This window comes from Anomaloglossus baeobatrachus, chromosome 12 (assembly GCF_048569485.1).
Source record: "Anomaloglossus baeobatrachus isolate aAnoBae1 chromosome 12, aAnoBae1.hap1, whole genome shotgun sequence".
Taxonomy (NCBI): Eukaryota; Metazoa; Chordata; class Amphibia; order Anura; family Aromobatidae; genus Anomaloglossus; species Anomaloglossus baeobatrachus.
In genome coordinates, this window is record NC_134364.1 from 96,636,946 (window position 1) to 96,651,517 (window position 14,572).

At 50.0% G+C, this 14,572-nt stretch overlaps 2 protein-coding genes across 2 annotated transcripts in view; one reads left to right on the forward strand and one right to left on the reverse strand.

Moving 5' to 3' along the window:
• The first annotated feature begins 5,841 nt into the window (after positions 1–5,841).
• On the forward strand, positions 5,842–10,843 carry MRPL24 (mitochondrial ribosomal protein L24). The gene is made up of 6 exons (XM_075329843.1): positions 5,842–5,992; positions 6,630–6,817; positions 7,047–7,142; positions 8,708–8,811; positions 8,896–9,026; positions 10,506–10,843. The coding sequence occupies exons 2-6, from the start codon at positions 6,632–6,634 to the stop codon at positions 10,640–10,642; spliced, it is 654 nt and encodes a 217-aa protein (XP_075185958.1). The 5' UTR covers positions 5,842–5,992; positions 6,630–6,631; the 3' UTR covers positions 10,643–10,843.
• A 15-nt stretch (positions 10,844–10,858) lies between these two features.
• LOC142257606 (high affinity immunoglobulin gamma Fc receptor I-like) overlaps positions 10,859–14,572 on the reverse strand; it is a 39,249-nt gene continuing 35,535 nt past the window's right edge. Inside the window, exons 9-12 of the mRNA XM_075329743.1 lie at positions 13,809–13,883; positions 13,534–13,587; positions 13,201–13,226; positions 10,859–11,032 (exon numbers count right to left, since the gene is read on the reverse strand). Of these exons, the coding sequence (XP_075185858.1) occupies positions 10,982–11,032; positions 13,201–13,226; positions 13,534–13,587; positions 13,809–13,883 (206 nt within the window). The 3' untranslated portion in view covers positions 10,859–10,981. The remainder of the gene's footprint in view (positions 11,033–13,200; positions 13,227–13,533; positions 13,588–13,808; positions 13,884–14,572) is intronic.

Genomic DNA, 14,572 nt, shown 5'->3' on the forward strand with positions numbered 1-14,572 from the left:
CAGAAATATTAATGAGTCCATCAGTTATTAGATATATGAAACTGAAATAGCTGTTGCAAAAACACAAATTGTTATAAAGAAAAAAGGTTAACATTAATAGGGGTATATATATAAGCACCCAGTGTTGCCCAGGATAGTAACTGTCTCTCGGTCTCTCTCCCTGTCTGTGTCTGTCTCTCTTCCTGTCTGTCTCTCTGTCTGTCTGTGTCTATATCTCTGTATCAGTCTCTCTCTATCTCTGTCTCTCTATCTCTGTGTCTGTCTCTCTCTCCCAGTCTCTGTCTGTTTGTCTCTGTATGTCTGTCTCTCCCCATCTGCTTGTCTGTCTCTCTCTATCCGTCTCCCCACTGACATATTACCTCACACATAAGCTTCTTACACTATGAATGCCTTTCGTTCCTATAGCAACCAATCACAGCTGCTATTAATAACCTGTAGCTCGCAGCTCCATTCACTTTAATGGAGGCAGGTTTTTTTGAGAGTAACTGTAAAGCGCGGGGTTAAATTTTCCCATCAAAACATAGTCTATGACGTTCCCTGGGTCACATGAGGCGTTTGTGCAAAATTTCGTGATTGTAAATGCAAAGGTGAGAATTCCTTTAGCGGACATACATACACACATACACACACACACATACACACACACAAACATACATACATACACTCAGCTTTATATATTAAATATATATAATAGCGTGTGCGCATATATGATATATGTATATATATATATATATATGTCGCGGGCGGAGGAGGGGACGCTGCGCTCTCCCACTGCTCGGGTCCGGCCACTGCGGCTGCTGCTCGGTGGTGGCTCGAGCGGTGGGCCGGATCCCGGGGACTCGAGCGGCGCTTCTCGCCCGTGAGTGAAAAGGGTGGGGATTGATTGTGGGGATTTGAGATTGTCCGTGACACCACCCACGGTTGTGGTGAGATTGGTGACACCACCGCTGCTCTAGACGGGGATCCCGGGAGCGATGACAGGCAGCAGCCTGGATGTTAGTTCTCCCCTCCGTGGGTAGGGGGTTGGTTGTCCCGGGACCCGGTGATGGGGTAGGGATGGATGGCAGGCGGGTTACGGGGCCTGGCGAGGTGCAGGGTCGCGGGGGCAGCGCTGTGCCGCACGGCACGGTGGTACTCACTCAGCCAATGATGTACACAGAGTCTTCGGTAAAACAAACAGCTGGATGGACGGGTCCCACAGACGGCTGCGGTGTTTCTCCTCCCGGCAGGTTGATGGTGACTGCCTTTCCCTGCACCTGAGTAGTGTGTACGGTTCCAATGGGTTCCCACCGGTAACCCGCTCCCCAGCTTGGATGGGTGCTGAAGGAGCCCCTTTTGCCCGCAGGCTCTGGCCCTGGGAACTTTAGCCTTGGCGGTGACTGTGTTTCCCTCTCTCGGTTGGACGGTTGCCTTCTGTCGGGACTTGGCTGCTGGGAAACCCAGGAGGTTCCCTTCGCTAACGGATTTGACAAATTCACGGCGACTCCTAGCCTTGTCGGGGTCCGTAAGCCCCTGCCGGATGGTGATGGCTTCTCTTTGCGTACCGGTCCGGTACTGCCGGGCCACCGCCCGTCCACGGTCCTTACGGCTATCTCCAATAGACCTCTCCTGCAGACGGTCACCACCATCTGCCAACCTTGCTGATCCGTCCGGGCCACACACCCGGACCAACTTCAGTCTGCTCAACTGCTACTTCCCTCCTTCCACTTTCACTTCCAAACTCTACCTCTCCTAAACTGCACTGCTTTTCCCGCCTCCAGGACTGTGAACTCCTCGGTCGGCGGGACCAACCGCCTGGCCCACCCCCTGGTGTGGACATCAGCCCCTGGAGGAAGGCAACAAGGGTTTTTGTCTGACTTTGGTGTGCCTGACCGGGAGTGTGGGGTGTGTTGGTGTAGTGTTTGTGACAAATGGGCAGCACCCCTTGACCCCAGTCCAGCACAAGTTACCCGAGCAGGTTCTGTCCTTTTCAGGGGACCCACGTCCATGGGGAACCCCTGAAACCCCCGGAGGATCGCCACCGGTTGCGGTAGTGGCGGGCCTGGGCCATCACTTCCCTCCAGGCCCATCCTCCAAATGAGCCTCTCCGGAGGCGGTTACGGTAAAGCCAACATTTTTATTTACAGACCACAAGTTCGTGGTTGCCCTGCCAGTTCTCGGGCTTGTCCGTAGCAGTTTCTACGCATTGGTTTGTAAGGGGTCCCAATGGGGACCAGTTGCCGACAACGACCGGTTCTAATCAGGTTTCAATCAGGTAACTTCTCGGTAATTATTTACTTATCATTTTCAAAACTTGTAAACGGTACTTTGGTGGTCCCAACGGGGACAAATTGCAACGGGACTCCGCTGCCATCACTCAGACTCCTCGGCGTCGGTCGGGGGAGGGGGCGCGGTGAACACTCGGGCCCCTTGGCTGCCCCTCAGCTTTGCATCCAACGCAAACCACCCCCTCTTTCCGCAGTGCCGGGTGTACTGCACCAGGTCTCCCAGCATCAGGTTGCGGCCGGGATGCTCCTCAGGCAGGTGGGCATTCACATCCCGCCGGGCTATAAACACTTCGGCCTCCAGGCCCGGCTCGTAAATAAAGCCATAGCCCCGGCGGACATCAAACCGCCTCACCTGCCCTTCATACAGGGGGCCCCGGACACGGAAGGTCGCTTGTCTCAGGCTCTCTTTTTCCCGGATCGTGCAGGCCACCAACTCTGCCTTCTTTCTCTCCCTTTCCGCGATCTCCGGGCCCAGCGGTGTCGGCTCCCTGTCCCAATACAGGGCTACTGCGAGCTCCGGCGCACGGGTGGGGCCCCGCGAGACCTTCTGGACACTGCCCACCACTGGCGATCTGGGCGGAAGGTCCCGCGGTGACTTGGCCTGGGGTGCTGCCTTGCAGCGGCAACCCGGCACAACCTCAGCTAAAGTGTGGGGGATGGGCAAAGGGGTCCTCTTCCGCCGGGCCTCCTGCACGGAGCGGCTTGTCGGCTCCGGCTCGGGGGAAGTCTCCGCAGATGCCTCCGGTTCAGGCTTCGGCATCTTCCATGGAAGCAGTTCCGATCGGTCGCGGGCTCCGGCTGCAGGCCGGTCTGCCTGGGCGGACGTGCGGGGTACCGCTACCGGTTGCGGTGGTAGCGGGCCTAGTGGCGGGGGGCGCGGCGGCCAATACGGGTAGCGGGGGAGGTAGCTGGGCGAGCGGGTGTGGACCGGGTCCCTCGGCCGCGATGACTGACCCACTAGGGGCACAGGGGCGTGGGTCACTCACCCTCCCTTCCGAAACTCCCTCTTCCTCGCGTCTCCACATGGTCGCCACAACCTCCGCCATGTCGGCCTCCCACTCCTCTAGGAGGAGTTGCATTTTGACCTGCAGCCGTTGTTGGAGCTGAGCGGTCCGGATCTCCACCCACGCCGCGGTTCCAGGCGCGGGGGCTACGGTGCTGCGGGGCGGCATGAACATGGCTTTGGCGGCCTCTTCCAGGAACCAGCAACAAGATGGCCGCAGGGTTCTGGCGTCCCTGCTTTTATAACCGCGCGCTACATGCGGCCAGAAGCCATCAGTCCCCCTTAGTCTCTTTCCGGCTCCTCCTCTACAGGGGCGGGGTTTTGGCCTTCGCGCCTCCACTGCTCGAGGAGACGCTTGAGCGGGAATTTTTCGCGCCCAAAATGGCGGCTTCTCAAATTTTTCGGGCGGTCACAAGGCGCACCTCTACCAGACGGCAGAGCGGTAAGATCCTGTTTGTGACGCCAAGTTGTCGCGGGCGGAGGAGGGGACGCTGCGCTCTCCCACTGCTCGGGTCCGGCCGCTGCGGCTGCTGCTCGGTGGTGGCTCGAGCGGTGGGCCGGATCCCGGGGACTCGAGCGGCGCTTCTCGCCCGTGAGTGAAAAGGGTGGGGATTGATTGTGGGGATTTGAGATTGTCCGTGACACCACCCACGGTTGTGGTGAGATTGGTGACACCACCGCTGCTCTAGACGGGGATCCCGGGAGCGATGACAGGCAGCAGCCTGGATGTTAGTTCTCCCCTCCGTGGGTAGGGGGTTGGTTGTCCCGGGACCCGGTGATGGGGTAGGGATGGATGGCAGGCGGGTTACGGGGCCTGGCGAGGTGCAGGGTCGTAGGGGCAGCGCTGTGCCGCACGGCACGGTGGTACTCACTCAGCCAATGATGTACACAGAGTCTCCGGTAAAACAAACGGCTGGATGGATGGGTCCCACAGACGGCTGCGGTGTTTCTCCTCCCGGCAGGTTGATGGTGACTGCCTTTCCCTGCACCTGAGAAGTGTGTACGGTTCCAATGGGTTCCCACCGGTAACCCGCTCCCCAGCTTGGATGGGTGCTGAAGGAGCCCCTTTTGCCCGCAGGCTCTGGCCCTGGGAACTTTAGCCTTGGCGGTGACTGTGTTTCCCTCTCTCGGTTGGACGGTTGCCTTCTGTCGGGACTTGGCTGCTGGGAAACCCAGGAGGTTCCCTTCGCTAACGGATTTGACAAATTCACGGCGACTCCTAGCCTTGTCGGGGTCCGTAAGCCCCTGCCGGATGGTGCTGGCTTCTCTTTGTGTACCGGTCCGGTACCGCCGGGCCACAGCCCGTCCACGGTCCTTACGGCTATATCCAATAGGCCTCTCCTGCAGCCGCTCACCACCGTCTGCCAACCTTGCTGATCCGTCCGGGCCACACACCCGGACCAACTTCAGTCTGCTCAACTGCTACTTCCCTCCTTCCACTTTCACTTCCAAACTCTACCTCTCCTAAACTGCACTGTCTGCTTTTCCCGCCTCCAGGACTGTCAACTCCTCGGTGGGCGGGATCAACCGCCTGGCCCACCCCCTGGTGTGGACATCAGCCCCTGGAGGAAGGCAACAAGGGTTTTTGTCTGACTTTGGTGTGCCTGACCGGGAGTGTGGGGTGTGTTGGTGTAGTGTTTGTGACGTCCTGGCTTGCCCAGGGCGCCACATATACTTCACAAAATAATAAAGGGAACACTTAAACAATAAAAATGGTATTTTAGTGTTCCCTTTATTTTTTTGAGCAATATATATATATATATATATATATATATATATATATATATATAACTATTCTTTTATTCGCCATCTTATTTTTTTTTTATCTTCTCCCATTATAGCCCAGTTTGGAAAATTATTTTGGTTAAAAAAAAATTAGACTCCAGAATTGCTATTTTCTAGTCTCTGAACCTCCCCCTAAAAATAGAAAAATCATCATGGTCACCCGATTGGTATCAATAAGAACCTCAGCTCACCACACAACAAAAAGCGCCAAAGACCCATGGAAAATAAATAATAACATTACTGGTTAGGTAAAAAAAAAAAAAATAAATACAGCAAATTTTTGTCTATAAGTTTCAGGTTGTTTGTAGTTTTTACCACATGACTTATTGAATTGTGTTTATTTTCACCGCACCCCGAATATTGTTAAAAATAATAAAATATGGAATTGTGTTTATTGTCACTGCACAACATTTTTTTTTTCCATTTTTTTCAGCCATTTTTACTGTGAAATTAATGGTGTAATTCTAAACTACAACTCGTCCTACAAAATAACAAGCCCTCATGATGAGGAAACATTAGAAAGTCAGAGCTTTTAGGAGATGGGAGGAGAATAATGTAAAAATGGCAACTGGCCACATCCCTAATAGTCTGTCTGAAGCGCTAAAGCTGCAGGTGTGTGGGATACACGATCTTTCTGTGTCTCTATAGACGACATATTTCCCGCCATTCTTCTATAGGCGTTTAGTGTTAGCTTTACAGTTTTGTGAATAAAGTTTATTTAAAAAAAAAAAAAGACGCACCGGCGTGTGTAAAAACTACGACTCCCATGATGCTTTGCGGAACTGTCGGCGTCGCACAAGCTGTTTCCTGGGTCAAAATTGCAGGATTTGCAGAGTCGTACGTTGTGTGGAGGGAGGCGGCAGATGAGCGGCCGGGGAGCTCGGTTCCGTGCGGTTTGAGGGGTCAGAGGTTCTCCGGGACACGTGGGGGGAAGGAGGTGAGATGTGTATGGCATGGAGGCAGTGTGGTGAAGGTCACTGCACATGTGCACTGCCTGGTCTGATCGTCATTAGTCCATCACTAGGGTCCCGTTACTGAGGGTCTCACCTGTGGGACCCTCACTGATCACAGTGAATTGCTTTATTCCCTTCCCCTGTCTTATTTTTAATGTTGTGCACAGTGGCGCCCCCCAATGAGCTGTCGTTCTACAAATACCATTGTCCTTGTAGCTAGGAGGTATGGCCACCTATTGAACCTCGTAGCGGGGATGTAGGGTAAAGCCCACCTATTGTAATTTATAGCTGGGGTTAGAGCCCACCTATTAAACCTTATACCTGGGGTTGAACCCGCCCAGTAGACCTCGTAGCATGGGGTAGAGGCCGCCCGTTGGACCTCGTAGCATGGGGTAGAGGCCGCCCGTTGGACCTCGTAGCATGGGGTAGAGGCCGCCCCTTGGACCTCGTAGCATGGGGTGGAGGCCGCCCCTTGGACCTCGTAGCATGGGGTGGAGGCCGCCCCTTGGACCTCGTAGCATGGGGTGGAGGCCGCCCCTTGGACCTCGTAGCCATATAAATTCTGAGAACCTCTTTACTGTGAAATCACCAAACTTGTGGGTCTCTGTTGTTTTCTTCCAGAAATGCGTCTCACTGCGCTCCTCGCTGCGCCCTCCAAGGTAATAAAGTTGCCCCACGATTACCGCTTTGGCACCAGCCGGCCGTCTACAATAGCCGCACAGAAGAAAAATCCTCCCGGAAAGAGGAGATCGAAAATATTTGTGGAGCCCATCAGGAACGATGAGTGGGCGTATTTCCGGGGCGACACAGTAAGTAGGTGCAGGTCACAGCTGCGGTCAGTGATTGACAACAGCGATCATAGCTCGGCATATGCAGGCTCCGTTGCGGATGTACAATTAGGTCCACATGAGCCAAGAGGGTTCGTAGTGATGCTTACATATTTGTTGTTTTATTTTTGTTTGTTTTTTTTGGGTGGCTGGGGGGGGGGGGCGTTTCGTGTCAAGTTTTGTGTCATGATTTATCCTCTTTCCTTTCTAGGTTGAAGTTCTCGCTGGTAGAGACGCAGGAAAACAGGGGAAGGTGACGCAAGTTATAAGAGCGCGGAACTGGGTGGTGGTGGAGAATTTGAACACGGTGAGAGGTGGAAATGTACCTTTATAGAGTTTGCACGCTCAGCTCCCAAGCCCACTCCTTATGTGCGGTTTGCACTCTTAGCTCCCGAGTCCGCTCCGTATATGTAGTACGCACTCTCAGCTCCTGAGCTTGCTTTGTATATTCAGTACGCACGCTCGGCTCCTCAGCTCGCTCTGTATATGCAGTTCGCACTCTCAGCTCCTGAGCCCGCTCTTTATATGCAGTACGCACTCTCAGCTCCTGAGCTCGCTCTGTATATATGCAGTACGCACTCTCAGCTCCTGAGCTCGCTCGGTATGTGCAGTACGCACTCTCAGCTCCTGAGCCAGCTCTGTATATGCAGTTCGCACTCTCAGCTTGTTACGGTTGCTGCGAGCACTGGAGACTATGTCCAGATTTCTTGCTACTGCACATGTGCGAGCGCCGGAGACTAAGTCCAATCTTGGAGCCATTGCACATGTGCGGGTGACATCATCGCTGACACGAGGTCACATGTCTCTGACACCTTCTATGCGGATTGGTCGCTGGTCATGTGCTTGTGACGTCTTGCTCGGTGATAGGCCAGCATGACGTCACTCCTGTCGTTCTGGCAGCGGATTGGCTCTGGTGTCCTCCATCTTGGATGAGGCACAGAATCTATATAAGACCCTGATGCATGCCGCATGGTGCTCAGTCCTCTTGGTTCATGCATATGAGTAGACGCTCTGTGCGCGTTCCTCTAGGCATTCCTCTGTCTATGCTAGGTGAGCGCTACCGGCAGGGTAGCGTTCTTATACCTTACAGCTTCGGCTGCTGTCCGTATCCTTACCTCTTAGGGGAGCGGACATAGGCAGGTGCCTGAGGCACATGGTCTGGCTGGGCCTTGTGATTCTACTCGTAGGTGGATGTTGCCGCTAGGGTAACGTTCCTTATACTGCGTCTGGCAGTTGTTCGTATCCTCGCACACTAGGGGAGCGAACAGAGGTAGGAGCTTTGTGCGGCTTACGCTGCTGTTCGTCTCTTTTGCACCACTAGAAGAGCGGACCTAGGCAGGTGCCATATCTAGTGGTTCGTGTCCTCGCACACTAGTGGAGCGAACGCAGGTAGAAGCTTTGTGCGGCTTACGCTGCTGTTCGTCTCTTTTGCACCACTAGAAGAGCGGACCTAGGTAGGTGCCATTTCGCACACATTGCCTTTGTCTCTGTGATTATTAACAGAGATCATTCCACACACCCTCCAAGTAAGGGAGGAATTGCTTTACTTACTTATTATATCCTTCTGTGAGTTAACAGAGGTATTGCACTCTGCCATAGTCTGCAGCAGAGTCTTTGCACGGTGGACCCTGACTGTCTGATACTCCTTTCGGTTATTATCAGACAGCCCCCCGTAACACAGCTCCTGAGCCAGCTCTCTATATGCAGTTCGCACTCTCAGCTCCTGAGCCCGCTCTGTATATGCAGTTAGCACTCTCAGCTCCTGAGCCCGCTCTGTATATGCAGTTCGCACTCTCAGCTCCTGAGCATATACACTAAAGTGTAGCCTCTTATTGACATCGCTCTCACCTTGCACCTTCTTTAATGTTTTAGCATTATCGCTATGTAGGGAAATCTGGTGCGTTCAAAGGGACCTATGTCTCCAGTGAAGCCCCTCTGCTGCTTAATCATGTGGCCCTCGTTGACCCGACAGACAGGTGAGCTGCTCGTCTCTATCTTAAATACCTACAACTCATGTGACCGTGATCTGATGAATCTTCTCTTTTTTTTTTTTTTTCCAGGCAGCCAACATCGGTGGAATGGCGATACACAGAGGAGGGCGATCGGGTGAGAGTGTCGCTACGAACCGGACGGATCATTCCTAAGCCTGTCTTCCAGCGACGAGACGGCATCATCCCTGAGCAGTGGAAGGGTGAGGATCCCTGTTGGAATCTCCTGCATATTATATGTGGTCACCACAAATCTAGATATTGATGGTCAGAATGGCTACCTCTGGTCTAGATGCTGGTGCTCAGTATGGCCACCTCTGGTCTAGATGCTGGTGCTCAGTATGGCTACCTCTGGTCTAGATGCTGGTGCTCAGTATGGCTACCTCTGGTCTAGATGCTGGTGCTCAGTATGGCTACCTCTGGTCTAGATGCTGGTGCTCAGTATGGCCACCTCTGGTCTAGATGCTGGTGCTCAGTATGGCTACCTCTGGTCTAGATGCTGGTGCTCAGTATGGCCACCTCTGGTCTAGATGCTGGTGCTCAGTATGGCCACCTCTGGTCTAGATGCTGGTGCTCAGTATGGCCACCTCTGGTTTAGATGTTGGTACTCAGTATGGCCACTGCTAGTCTATATACTGCTGGTGCTCAGTATGGCCACTGCTAGTCTATATACTGCTGGTGCTCAGTATGGCCACTGCTAGTCTATATACTGCTGGTGCTCAGTATGGCCACTGCTAGTCTATATACTGCTGGTGCTCAGTATGGCCACTGCTAGTCTATATACTGCTGGTGCTCAGTATGGCCACTGCTAGTCTATATACTGCTGGTGCTCAGTATGGCCACTGCTAGTCTATATACTGCTGGTGCTCAGTATGGCCACTGCTAGTCTATATACTGCTGGTGCTCAGTATGGCCACTGCTAGTCTATATACTGCTGGTGCTCAGCATGGCCACTGCTAGTCTATATACTGCTGGTGCTCAGCATGGCCACTGCTAGTCTATATACTGCTGGTGCTCAGCATGGCCACTGCTAGTCTATATACTGCTGGTGCTCAGCATGGCCACTGCTAGTCTATATACTGTTGGTGCTCAGTATGGCCACTGCTAGTCTATATACTGTTGGTGCTCAGCATGGCCACTGCTAGTCTATATACTACTGGTGCTCAGCATGGCCACCACTGGCCTTAGGTACTGATGATCCGCATGATCACCACTGGCATAGACGATGATCGGCATGGCCACTGCTGCTCTAGATGCTGGTATTCATTTTGGCCACCGCTGCTCTAGATACTGGTATTCATTATGGCCAAAGATGGTTTAGATACTGCTGTTTAGTATGACCATCACTGGTCTAGATGCTGGTATTCACTATAACCACTGCTTGTCTAGATACTGTTGTTCAGTATAACCACTGCTTGTCTAGATACTGTTGTTCAGTATGGCCACCGCTGGTCCTAGATACTGGGCACGTCACTAAGGGTCAGCAGTAATAAAGGGGCTGTCCGCCGCCTCTCACACGTTGGGAGGTGAGAAACGCTGATGATATGTTGGCAGGTGCCTGCCAGAAAGTGTGCAGACATCTTGGCCAGCACTTCTGGATATAGAAGTGATGCCAGAGAACCTCTTTAGTAGTGTAGCGTGCCCTCCGGTATCTTATTCCTGGCTTCTCCCTTTTGTATTAGACGGCCCTAAGGACACCTCTGCAGATGACGCTTTGGAGAGAACCTACGTCCCATCCTTGAAAACATTTCAGGAGGAAATCATGGAAGCCATGGGCATCGTAGAGAACAGACGACAAAGGGATTCCTTCTGGTATTGATGGGCTTGGACTACGGCCAGGGCTCACAGAGGACTCAAACATTATAGTTCATCCCCTATTATTGGGGATTTACGTGCAGGAAACAAGCACCAAGGTCACAAGTGCAGGGGGGAGCGTGTTATACGGTGTGGATTTTATCCCCTGGATTTTCAAAAAGTCATCCTAAAACAGAAGAAGTCACAATAAAATCCCAAAAAAGTCTTTTTGGTGTCTTTTATTTATTAGAAATGTTTACATTTGGTAGTGCAGCTATTGCGCAGCTATTCTGTGTTAATGAGGCCGCACTCTTGCTGGTGGTGTATGCGGCAGGGGCGTGGGGTCATCCGTGTCTGCAGATCATCAGGAATTGCCGTGCTTCATTTTGACTGCAGAGTAGAGAACCTGCGAAGACTGGGACAGACATAATATATAATATTGACTGATGGACCCGTATCTACTGTGTTAGGGGGGTCAAAACCTACAATACTAGTATCTAAATGATGGTGTCCTTCCCATATAATGGTGATATAGGTTGTTTACCTATCTACGTAACTTTGTGACCACCAAGGGTCCCGCCAATTCCGAGTGTTGGTGGTGCATGCGCACAAAGGTTCGCTTCTTGTCTCTGGCAGTACCATAGACAATGAATGGAGAGGGCATGCGTATGCGCCTCCATTGCGTCATTCAAGCCTTAGCAAGTTTTTCCCAATCCACATGACTTTCTGATCTCTGTAAAGTCCCATCATTATTAAGAGCCAACGTCCCATTTGAATGAAGCAATGGCCGTTTTATTCTTTGTCCATGTGACGGGGTGGGGGGATATCAGAGTACAGTTCCTGTGTTCAGATGTGCCATAGACCATGGAATGGAGTCAAGTCTGCGCATGTGCCAACTCAACAAGTTTTTCCTTATCCACATGATTTGCTGATCAACAAAGGTTTCGCCATTTTCAAGAAAAGGAGTCTGATGTGCCCCATTTGGAAGTAATCATAGCTGCGCATGCGCACGCCCACTCCATTCGTTGCATATGAGATATCTGGAAATTGCAGAATGCAGTTCTTGGCTGCCTGATATAGAAATAGCACAGCATAATTTTTCGCTATATGTCCTATAGACAGTGAATGTAGCACCAGTGCACATGCGCATCGTTACTTTTAAATTAAGCACTTTAAAGCCCTAGACTGGAGAATAGTGTAACCTTCAACAAGTCATATGGATAAGGAATAACTAGCAGAGGATCCCACTATTCCTGACAACAAGGCTCTGAAATTCCCCATTGGAAAGTAATGATGGCTGCGCATGCACGCTCGCACTGATCGTTATCTATGAGACATCTGAAAATTGCATAGTACATTTCTTGGCTGTCTGAGATAGCGAAGAAATGTACTCTTTTCAGATGTCGCATAAACATTGAAAGAAGCGCCTGTGCGCATGCGTGGTTATCATTGCTTAAATAGAGCATTTAAAAGCCCTATACTCAAGAAGTCGTCAACAAGTCATATAGATAATTTGCATAGGATTCTAACCCAAGAACAGGGCTCTGAGAACCCCATGTGAAACTATCGACAGCTGCGCATGCTTACTCCATTCATTATCTATTGGACATCTGAAAACTGCAGAGTACAATCTTTCTATCTAATATAGTGAAGAATTACACTGTTATTTCCATATGTCCCATAAACAGGGAATGAAATGTCCGTGCGCATGCGCGGGTATCTTTACTTTCAAATGGAGCGCTTTAAAGCCCTATACATGAGAATGGTGTGATCTTCAACAGTCAGCAAATCCTTTAGATAAGGAATAATTTGAAAAAGGTTCAATTATTACTGAGAACAGGGCTCTGAATTGCCGCACTTGGATGGAATATTGACTATGCATGCGCAGCATGTCTCTATTATTGTCGAAGGAGCTGCCTGACTAAAATTCATTGGCCATCTACAATAGTCACATAGCCAATGGAGCCATGGTGGCATGCGTATTCTTCAGAGCCCTGTGTCTTGGGAATGGTTATTACCTATTCACAAGACTTTCTAATCGTTGGAGTTCACATAAGGCCGGAGTCACACTTGCGAGTGCCTCGTGCGGAACTCACGCGAGTCTCTCATTGCATCACGCAGCACGGCCGCACACTCTCCTGACAGGAGCGGGTCAGTTGCATGTATCTCTTTGCAGCTGAGACGCTCCTGTCCGGTGAGTGTGCGGCCATGCCGGGTGATGCAATGAGAGACTCGCGCGATTAACATGCGAGGCACTCTCACGTGTGACTCTGGCCTAATTCAAAAGAACAGCGCTCTAAAGCACTCCATCTGAAAGAAGCGATGACTGCGCATGCGCACCATGGATCCATTCATTGTCTACGGGACAGCTGGAAATGACAGTACAATTATTGGCTATTGCTGATGGTCCCATACACACAGAACAGAACCGTGGTGCGCATGCACGCCCATTGCGTCTTTTAGAACCTAGTATTCAGGAATGATGGGACCCTCCACAATCGGCAAATTATCACCTATGATGTACATTAATAGCTTCCTCAGGTGGGACAACCTCTTTAAGATTAGTTCTTAGGCAATACTCACAGTTTCTGTGACTTTAGGTGGCGAACCTGAAAATATAAATGTAGCGTATGACACAAGTGGATATATCATGTATATGGGTACTGTTATGGTATATGGTGGTCCTCTGCCACGTCATGGGGTCCAGTAGTAGCACATTTATCTCCAATCCTAGCAGTAATAAGTTATTTAATGCCCACCCATGGGGCCCCATTCGATCACGATAATGTATCCCGTGATGCCCGTTTGATGGGGCGCAGAGGCTGCGCATGCGCCTCTCCATTCATTGTCTATGGGGCTGATGAATATCGAGCAACAATTATACCATGGGTTTAATAAAGCAAATTCATAACTAACCTTTTAGAGATAAGTTAAGAGTGGCATAACAAATGTCATCATCACCGGTAACATCTAATAGAGGAGATAAAGGAGTTGCATGTATTACATCCGCCAAACTTGACATATTTTTCAATCAGTCGCCATATAATGACTTCTATAGGCTTCTCTTCCTGGAACTAAAGTAGTGTCCTCATGTGCAAGTGATTATTCCAGGTCTGACAGAATTACCGTAGATGCGATTTAGTAATCATTGCCTTAGTGACTGGTGACAAAACCTTTCTCTTATTACTCACCATTCTGGATCCGCCTTGCTTCATTAGAACTATTGTTCTTATATTCTCCAGTACACTTTATTTCCGAGCTATGGACTGAGATAAAAAGTGAAATACTGGAATATCAGCAAAATATTCTTGTACATAGGAGCAGTATTATAGTAGTTATATTCTTGTACATAGGGAGCAGTATTATAGTAGATGTATTCTTGTTCATAGGAGCAGTATTATAGTAGTTATATTCTTGTACATAAGGGGCAGTATTATAGTAGTTATATTCTTGTTCATAGGAGCAGTATTATAGTAGTTATATTCTTGTACATAAGGGGCAGTATTATAGTAGTTATATTCTTGTACATAGGGGCAGTATTATAGTAGTTATATTCTTGTACATAGGGGCAGTATTATAGTAGTTATATTCTTGTACATAGGAGCAGTATTATAGTAGTTATATTCTTGTACATAGGGAGCAGTATTATAGTAGTTATATTCTTGTACATAGGGGCAGTATTATAGTAGTTATATTCTTGTACATAGGAGCAGTATTATAGTAGATATATTCTTGTTCATAGGAGCAGTATTATAGTAGTTATATTCTTGTACATAGGGAGCAGTATTATAGTAGTTATATTCTTGTACATAGGGAGCAGTATTATAGTAGTTATATTCTTGTACATAGGGGCAGTATTATAGTAGATATATTCTTGTTCATAGGAGCAGTATTGTAGTTATATTCTTGTACATAGGGAGCAGTATTATAGTAGTTATATTCTTGTACATAGGGG